Genomic DNA, 9,514 nt, shown 5'->3' with positions numbered 1-9,514 from the left:
TGGGCATGTTTTTGACGAGGGAATGACATTATAACATGATATAAAACTCAAAAAAGTTGATTTTACATGATATTGCCCCTTTAAAACACTTGCTGTTGAGTTGCGGTGCAAATACCCTGTYCATGAAATACGTACCTTCCTAACATTGTAAAAATCTCTGTGAGCAACACTTTTCAGTTCCTTAAGCTCTGCCATCTCATTTAGCATTTCATGCAGGTTGAACTTGGAGCTCAAGAAGTTTAGTCTTCTGTGGCAGTAGGTTTTTCTATGAAAAAAAGAAGAAAGAAAAAACTCAGTTTTTATGTTGCATACTGTTACTCGGAGATACGTGTGTGCTGAATGAGTGGTACCAACTGGTTTTTCAACCCGCAGGATAGTGAAGTCTGTTTATTTTGACAACTTACGTGGGTCCATCTGCAATCATTGCCAGCACCTGATTTAAATCAATGGCAAACGTCTCCAGGTCCGGGTAGGGAAGGTCGAGGGGRTGATCCTTTCCGAGCGCCTCTGCACCGTCGTACACGTGCACGATCCCATCCTTCATCTTCAGCTCATAGTTGAGCTGCTCAGGGATGTTCTCCTCACTGTAAGGGTCCTCACCTTCCATCGGACACGGGCACATGTCTGGTGGACACAGTACTGCTCTGTTGATGTCAAAGCAGCATGAAACATCTTCTCAAAGGTTAAATTGATATATTTATTCTTTTCATACCAGGTAGAACCTCATCATCTTCATTCCATGTTGTGTTCTCAGCAATGCGCAGAAACTGGCTTGTTGTTCGACAGAATCTGTGATAGGCCAGTTTGGAGTACTTTTCTCGAAGCAGCAGCGCTTTAAACAGACTTTTGGCAGCCTGCTCGTAGTCTTCTACTGGGATCTGAGTGGACATTACTCATAAATTATTATAATTATTTTTTWAATCAGATTGTAGGAACAGGTGGTGAAAATCAATATGAAAACCAGCACCAGGCCCATGACACTCACCCCTGCACAGTAATCACCGCTGATAGTGACTCTCTGGAAATCAGGACAGGTTTCTGGCGCTGATGAGAAAGTGGAGCTGGCGGACATTAATGGTGTAAAGGTCCCCGGACCTGAGCCATCTGTAGTCACTGGGATCTGCAAGGACAGCGACTGGGAGCGAATCAACATGAAACTTTTTCTCCTGAAAAATGAGCAAGATAATTATTGTTAGGTGTATATTTAACCATGAGTGTAACCGCCATAGGTACGGGGTGGGACATGCCCCCCCCCCCCACTTCCAAAATCTGTGCCCTATATACCCCCCACTTTTTTTTAGCCGAAGCAGAAAAAACAGACCTTTAAATAAATGTGCCCCCCCCCCCACACACACACACGCACTTTTTTTAGCAAAGCAGAAAAAGACCTTTAAAAAATGTGTTCCCCCCCCCACTTTTGAGATGATGATTATGCCCTCATTTTTAACAGAAGCTGCTGTAAATTTACTTAAAGTGAAGTTCTTTTTGTGCTTCGACATGCTTTGTCAGACCTGTGGRTGAGTGGCGTGTACCTTTTGGAGCTCTCCTCGGACTGTTGCTCTGCCAGGTCCTTGAGCAGCTCATGGTTTTTGGCTTGCTGCAGCCCGATGGGGCAGTCCTCGGGCACTGTGAACATTGACAACGCATCCTTGTTGTCTTCTTCTTTCAGCGCTGAGGCGTACACTTTCTCTGCTAGTAGCTGCTTCTCCTCCTCCACCTCACTCAGAGTTACCTTGTAAAACTGCCGAGGCATGTCTGCAAGAAGACAGGGGCGTAAGTCAAAAGGCAGGAAACCAAGAACCTGTTCTGTTCGGAGCTTATCTCACTTTGAGCGGTTCATGTCGTGTAAACACAAAGTTACCTGAGTGAGGGTTTAAATGGATGGCAACCAGATATTAACACCTGCAGAGTGGCGCCACCTACAGAGCTCTGCGTGAACTGCTTTTAACAGCTGAATTTACTACTGGTGTCCAGCAGGGACTGCACGAGAGGGGGACACCCTGGATAGGAGACAGGTCCCTCACAGGCCCCCATAGAGACAAACAACCATTGAAGCTCTATGTAAGGACAATTTAGAGTTACCAATCAACCTAACATGCATGTTTATGGTCTTTTTGATAACATGAAAGCTCCACACAGAAAGGCCTGGAAGCTGAGCCTGTGACCTTGTTGCTGTGAAGCGATGGCTCTAACCACTACACCACTGTGCCACCCAAGATGATTTTTTTTAATAACTAAATTTTCAAATAACTGACATTTTCATTGACACGTTTTGCAGTTTTTTGCTGATTAACTACTGGTCATAAGTTTTAGAGCACCTTCATTTTCCAGTTTTTTTTTTTTTTTTTTGATAATCAAGCAGCTCAAGTCCAGTTAACACCTACTTTGAGTGCTTTTTGAATTACAGAGGTTTTACAGCTATGTAGTGAAGAGAAAAATATTTAAAAAACAACCAATTTTCAAAGGAACATGTTGGTGTGAGTGACGCAGCTTTGATACTGCATCGCCCATAGTGCCCCTGCTTCATTAAATGTGTTCACCAGCACATCATGTATGAATAAGCAACTAAAAATCAATGTACACRTACATTAAGACCTGCAAAGTTCTACTAATGAGAGGCTGTTCCTGATGAACCTGCAGAAACAACATGAAAGGGTACAAAGTGCTGAACTTCTAGAGGTTTAAAAAAATTTAAGGTTAACCAAAACTGAAAGTCAAGGTGTCTGTGAGTCCAGTTTCCTTCACCATCACAATGCACTCAGAAAATGGAGGAAACTAATGAGAGGAGGTGTGACAGACTTAACCCTCGATCCAGCAAGACAGCCCCAGATCATCACACTTCTTCCTCCATGTTTAACAGTTGTCACACTGAGAAACCATACAAAAGTCCAGCTGAACTATAGATTTCTAATCCGTACTCATCAGTCAACACCAACTTTTTTCCAATCTTAACTGTCTTGTTTCTTATTCTGAGCTCTTAGAAATGGGTTTCTTGCTGGACTAGACCGGTCAACCTGCAGCTTTAAGTCTTCTCTTCACAGTTAAAACGGCCTTGCCTTCTACGACCACTATTAACGTGAAGTTCAGGGCCTGTGTGCCGCTCAGAAACTTGTCATCTGATGCTGTTGTGGCTCCGAGTCTGCCACACCTCTTCTCYTCAGAGATTCCACCGGTTTCTGAGTGCTTGAAGGAAACTGAACTCACAAACACCTCGACTTTCAGTTTTGGGTAAACTTTCAATTTTTTTTAAACCTTTGGCAGTTCAGCACTTATCTTTTTACCATTTCAAGCTGTTCGTTAGACTTGAGCTGCTTGAARATCAAATTAAAATAACTGGGAAAAACTAGGGTGCTCTGGTAGTGCATGTGAATGAAATCTCTACGACAGAATGGCACTAATAAGACAGCAAAATTAGGCAACCTGCATTTGATAAAAAACATAAAGGTTCCTTTTGTTTTATACATTAAAATGAGTTGTTATCTTTATTTACCTTAAAGTATWTTTTGTGGCTCAGGACAAAATAATTTAAACATAATTTGTTTGTAAAGTTTGCAGACCCCTACTCTGTGTCATCTTTTTGTGTTTTCCTTTATACTCTTTTCTGTTTTGTCCCAACAAGCTTCATCTGTCCAAAGTAATACCTCCTCTTTTGAAATGTGCTCCAACACTAAAGCCATCAGCTGTAACCGATACTTAAGAGGAAACACAAGCCCACCAGGGGGATGGATTGAAAGGATCATCATTACTGTATGCTGAAAGCTTTTTGAATTGAGCACTGGTTTAATGGCTCACCCTGGCACATTTGGATTTGATCCAGTAAATTAAATTGTTCAAATTTAGGAAAGAATGATCCTAAACTGATACAAATCATAATGGCACCTTGTTTTATATTTTTTGTAGTGCTCATTTTCTCATAGATAATAAAGCTTGATAATAACATCTTGTTTACATTCAGACAGTAGCTGCGTTGATGCTTCTTCTGGGAGGTAAACTAGACAGATTTATAATGAAGGTCTTAGAGGTACAAAGTGCAGTTCTGACTCTGGAGTTTTGGAGTGATGAAGCAAAAGAGAAGGACCACATGACATACTGTAACTTAATCCAGGCTCCTTTTAAAGAAACTTATCATTTCAGACACACAACGTTAGTGGCATGCACCACTGCTGCTGTCAAGCGCAATACTTTTTACAACTTGTACAGTAAAAAAATAAAAAGAAAGCTAGCCTAACCATAGAGCTGTAGTGATTGTGAACTGAAAGCTTCTTAAATTAATTTTGTACCAACTTAAAAACTAGTCTGGTACAAACTGAAGCAGCTTTAACTTCAGTAGTCTTTACTAGTTTTTCTCCCTCTCTTACTTTTCTCTACATTTCAGAATTTCATTTGCTCAGATATAAAGAAGTGTTTAAAATAATTCAGTAAAATAAACATCTTTAACTGGATTCTGTGTCTTTTCAGGGCTTGTTGCACTTACCTTGAGTGTTGCTTACAGCTATAACTGAGTCAGACGCTGTGGAGCACATAGATTCACCTCACCAGATTCAGCCTGCAATTTGCTTCATGAGCTTACATCAGTCCACAGCTGGTTTTGGTGGGGGMTTTTTCAATTGCCCATTTCTCTATTTCCATGTCGACAGAGAAGCCAGTCTTTGCCTTGTTTATAAAGTGACACTAAAAATGTGACCTCAGTAGCCCAAAGTGCTATTTAGTTCTAACTTTCAGACACAAACTAACAAAATCTAGAGACGAACCCAYTGTATACACAGAGAGAATGAGGCAGAAGATTCCCACTCCATTTCATTTGCAAAGAAGCATCACAAATATAGCTGACCCCTCCTCACTGCTTATCTGCATGTGATGCTTGAGATGCTCTTTAGCTCGGCAACCAGGCAGTTGCATGTTTAAATTGTTTGATTCTGCTGATGGTGTAAAATACATGAGCATTAGTTTTATGTTGCACCATTTTCCCCAGTTACACATTTTGTTAAATGAATTTAAGTTTCTGTTCAAACATTTAAAAAGGGTCCTACCATTTCAGTGTTATGACTACACAAAGTGCAAAAATATGTTAAAATAGAGTTTATTTATTTCAGACCCTTGCCATTTTTATACGGGGGTGGGGTATTGTGTATTTTCCAAGAACACAATTCAAGTCTACAGACAAGTAACTATTTTATTTTTATTAAAAAAATTGTACTTTGCATCAAAGCCTATCTAAACGCCTTGAAATTGGCCTCTGTCTCTTTATGAACCTCCCACCGTTAGAGATTTCCACTGCAGCATGTTTTCACAACAATGAACTGGGATGCTCTGTGGGGCGGAGCTTGGCTCCAGGGTGGAGCTGTGTGTTAGTAGGCGGAGCTTTGTACAAACAAGGGTTTAGGCAGCTCCACATGGATAACAGGAGATTCGAGGATTTCTCAAACATGCATGAATGAGTCAAAGCAACACTCTGGGCATGTTTTTGACGAGGGAATGACATTATAACARAATATAAATTTCAAAAAAGTATTTTTGCATAATACAGCCACCCCCACCCCTTTAACAAATACATTTTAATATCATATCTGATTGAACTTTATTGTGGAAAAGAGTACAATAAATTTAGATTATTAAGGGTGTTTTTCTCTACACAGTATGAGTAATACAGTACAACATAATGATTTTAGCTTTAGAGAGTATTGTGGCTCAGGCTGTGGATGATAATAACATGGATGTAAGCAACTTTGCATTTTTGAGTCTGCTAAAATGAACTTCAGTGTGGAAATAAGGAGTTGGCCACTCATATCTGCAGTTACTTTAGAGAAAAAGGATCATGATTCATTCATTTGGCCTTTGGAAAGTGGAGAATGCTGTTAATGGACCACTCYGCCATATCTCAGACCTGATTCACTAAATTCTGCTTGCTTTATCTCTCGGAAACCTCCCGGCTCTTACTGGCTGAGCACCAGAGCTCGCACCACGGTACAGTCGCATCACACGGATAAGAAAAGACACGAGAGGTCTATTTAGCACAATGCAGAGATAAAAGTGAGAGGGAAAGAAAGAAGCTTACTTGTACCCAAACAAGCACTTGACTGCTTTGAAACAGGTGCGTCTCCTCTTTTCATCTTTCCCCCAGTGACCAGGCCCTGGAGAGGACGAAAGAAGGAAACCATAGAAAGAGCTCTCACTCATGGCAACACAGCAGCCCTCCTCACAGCTCTGCTCTGAGACACATTTACATGTTCAGGAACATATGAAGCAATCAGAGCTAGCTTTAGATGTTAATGAATATGAAAGAAGTGCAACTTCTAAATGTGCTTCTTATGCAAAGATAAAAAAAAAAACAAGTTCAAGATGTGGCAAAACATTTCTTTGTTTATCATCTTTGCGTTCAGCACTTMTTTTAGACACCGATATGTCAAAGTCATCCACTCACCTCCTCCTCTGTGGTTTCTGAAGTGGGTTAAAAACTGAGCAAAGTCTCTCCCAAAAATCTCCAAGTCATGCTGTGCTCCAGCTGTGGCGAAAGAACAGGATATCTTATCGACTTCCCTGCAGCGTAAACCACTCCATCCTTAACTCTTTCATGGCCACAGCTGAGCAACATAACTTTCTAACCCTTATACCTGCTTGATTATTTCACTGTTTTTATTTTACTTGGACTTAATTTATGATCGATTTAAAGATACAAAATTATCAGTACTTCATCTGACTRTCTTTCATGGAAATTTACAATAATCTGCACATCATTTTGTGGTACTCTAAAACAATGGTTCCCAAACTGTTCAGCTTCTGATCCWCAAAATWACAGTAGCAGCTCCTGTGCCCCCAYTGGTTTTTGGGTGATAAARATWTGAGATCAATTAAACAAGGTTATAACAACATTTAGGCACTTTGACAKATGCATTGTCCMGCCTGGGCATTGCATCACAGTTAYCAYGTGAGTTTCAGTCACTTAATGCCTAGACCCCKAAATCATTTTAAAACCTAAAATGTTTTGTCCAGTCCGTTTTCTGTTTTGGTTTGAAAAATTAAGAAATTTTTGRTTGCTATGTGTCTGAGGGGCTCAGCAATGTTTTAATGAAGAATTTGATGACATGTAAATCCTGAAAGGGTGGTCCGATTTATAAGAACTAAACTGTTTTGGAATCATTGCATAGAGCCTTTTAAGTAGCCTAAAAAGAGAAAAAACAGCTGTAAAAATAACAAAGGGCCTATATATTATTTTTTATGCTAATTTCATTTATTTCTACGTATACTGACCTCACTCTTTTGTAACAACTATGGCAAAAAATGTAATTTTTAAACGTATTAATTATGAAAATGTTTTGAAGACCCCACCTTGACGTTTCAAAACACACAGTGCGGTCCTGAGCCCAATTTTGAGAACCACTGTTTTAAAACTGGACAGAAAACCACACGAAATTAATGTGTTTTGTTGGAAATGTTCCAGAATCACATTTCATTGCTTACATTTTAATTTAAACTTTTTTTTTACATGAACTCTTTAAAGTTTTGGTTTCAAATCCACAGATCTTTTGTAAATTTACTGTTTTTATGTGTAAAAACACGACTGTCACACATGCAGTTGATGAGTGTTTTTTTTTTTTTACAGCAAGAGTAGTTTTCTAAGTTTGCTTAAGTCTGACAATATTTCTCCACCAGCTTGCAGACTGTTACAACGTTATCTCACACATTTCCTCCTGCTCTTGCGTAAAAAGAAATGGGGCACGCTCAAACGTAGACTTGAGGCCCTGGAGGCAGCCAGGTGAAAGTAGATAAATAAGCGTTGCCTGAACAAAAACAAACTTAAGGCGCTGCAAATTTAGAAATCCTGAAGTACACAATGAGCTGTTGTGTAATGCAAAGACTAACCATGACACGAAGAAAGCCAAAGACTGAGCTGACAGAGCTGCTGCTGCTGAAATCCACAGACGTTACATGAACTGAAGGCGGTAATGAGCTGCAGAGGGCAGGTGTGATCGTTAGAAAAGTTGGGCCTGTTGGGAGGAGGGAGCAGAAAGTAAAGATAAACTGAGGCCAAGCAGGCAAACAAACAAAACAAGAACAGAAAATAAAATAAAATCAATTATATGAAAGAAAAGTATTGTAAAGAAGAATAAAGWGTCTTGTTGTGCGGTGATTGTGTTGTACAACTTCTTACATCACTCCAGCAGACCTGGATCTGACGGTGTGGCCTCGAGCAACAGGTGGCCCACAGATTTAACCTCACAGTAGTTGAGATTAGGAGGCTAATCCTCTCAGATGAGCCTTAACAGATGACTTTATGCATCTTACTCAGTCCTGGACCTGTATCATTTTGATTAACAGTTTTGTCACATTTATTTTTATGTCCTCTCCTTCCTTCAGTGGTGGTCTAACCATGTTTGAGTGAGCAGATCAACAGACCATGTGAGTATATGCGTATATTCATGTCCACATCAGATTTAGTTCCTTCTCATTTTTCATTCYGTCAATGAAGGTTTTGTAGTTATTATATCTTTAGGTCATCTTCCAAACAGAATGAGTTTATTCTAAGCCACGTGAGAAGAGAAATGCAAAGAGCAGAGCTGCATCTTACCGAGCACTATACGTCCTGGAATGTGGGTATTATTTTTTTCACGCTGACCCAGACTGAGCGGTTTATTGATGCACATTGGTGGCGTCACCAGCTGATTGGCTTACTGAAGGAGTGACAGCTTCACATAATTAGACTGTTCACTGAGTACATCCATTCATGCTGTTCTTAGAGGGAATTTATTTTGGTGACCACCCCAGTTTGCATCATTTTCAGTTTAGAACTTCTGTCCTGAAAATAAAAATACAAATAGCTTAATCCCTGTGCTGGACTTGCAGCCTGTCGAGGGTGTACCCTGCCCCCTCCCACAGCTACTGCTGAAGGTGGGCGTCAGTGACCCACCATGACCCTGAAAGGAAGAAAGATAATAAATGTAAAAGATAATAAATACATGGAGATAATTCACCACTAGATGGCAGTGTTGCTTTGCTTTGGTTATATTACCATAGTGATGCAGTAAAAGCTAAGGTGATTAAATGTTCTCCTAGTTTATATTTTTATACAAAAAACGATTAAACCCTGAAAGATACACATATTTGCCTAAAATAACACMAAGAGTCGCTATGCAAATACAAAAAATAATAATGCAAAGGACAAAATTTGAAACAAATATAGAAGTGATGCATGCAGTGTTTATTAATGTTTTATATACATTTTTGCTGAATAAAAAATGATTGATTCTGCATTACAATAATAAATCAGCTTAGTTCAAAAATAAACTTTGAGAAACACTGATTCATTTGGACTCTAAAGCCTTGCAGCTTTTGATAATTGTTTCGGGTTGGGCAAAAAAAAAAAAAKAACTACCTGTAAATCTGAAAATTAGACATTTTATTTAACAAATAATTCTCACCTGCAGCAGATTTTTATTTCAAGAACTGAAGTGAATACAGCGGGTAAAATAAGTATTGAACACGTCACCATTTTTCTCAGTAAATATATTACTAGAGG

At 39.5% G+C, this 9,514-nt stretch overlaps 1 protein-coding gene and 1 long non-coding RNA gene across 3 annotated transcripts in view; one reads left to right on the top strand and one right to left on the bottom strand.

Moving 5' to 3' along the window:
• Positions 1-7,963, bottom strand: part of ampd3a (adenosine monophosphate deaminase 3a) — a 16,708-nt gene extending 8,745 nt beyond the window's left edge. The window contains exons 1-8 of one of the 2 annotated variants that reach the window (XM_014026890.1): positions 7,861-7,959; positions 6,422-6,502; positions 6,056-6,131; positions 1,533-1,755; positions 986-1,166; positions 713-878; positions 405-624; positions 136-265 (exon numbers count right to left, since the gene is read on the bottom strand). In XM_014026890.1, coding sequence (XP_013882344.1) covers positions 136-265; positions 405-624; positions 713-878; positions 986-1,166; positions 1,533-1,755; positions 6,056-6,110 — 975 coding nt within the window. In that variant the 5' untranslated portion in view covers positions 6,111-6,131; positions 6,422-6,502; positions 7,861-7,959. Of the gene's footprint in view, positions 1-135; positions 266-404; positions 625-712; positions 879-985; positions 1,167-1,532; positions 1,756-6,055; positions 6,132-6,421; positions 6,503-7,860 lie in introns of both variants that reach the window. The other variant, XM_014026880.1, reaches the window with a different exon arrangement.
• Positions 7,964-8,105: 142 nt separating this feature from the next.
• LOC106531104 (uncharacterized) overlaps positions 8,106-9,514 on the top strand; it is a 6,340-nt gene continuing 4,931 nt past the window's right edge. The window contains exons 1-2 of the long non-coding RNA XR_001311865.1: positions 8,106-8,195; positions 8,356-8,397. This is a non-coding gene — a long non-coding RNA (uncharacterized LOC106531104). The remainder of the gene's footprint in view (positions 8,196-8,355; positions 8,398-9,514) is intronic.

Source organism: Austrofundulus limnaeus, unplaced genomic scaffold (genome assembly GCF_001266775.1).
Source record: "Austrofundulus limnaeus strain Quisiro unplaced genomic scaffold, Austrofundulus_limnaeus-1.0 Scaffold5, whole genome shotgun sequence".
In the NCBI taxonomy this organism is placed as follows: Eukaryota; Metazoa; Chordata; class Actinopteri; order Cyprinodontiformes; family Rivulidae; genus Austrofundulus; species Austrofundulus limnaeus.
This window is presented reverse-complemented; position numbering and strand designations above follow the sequence as displayed.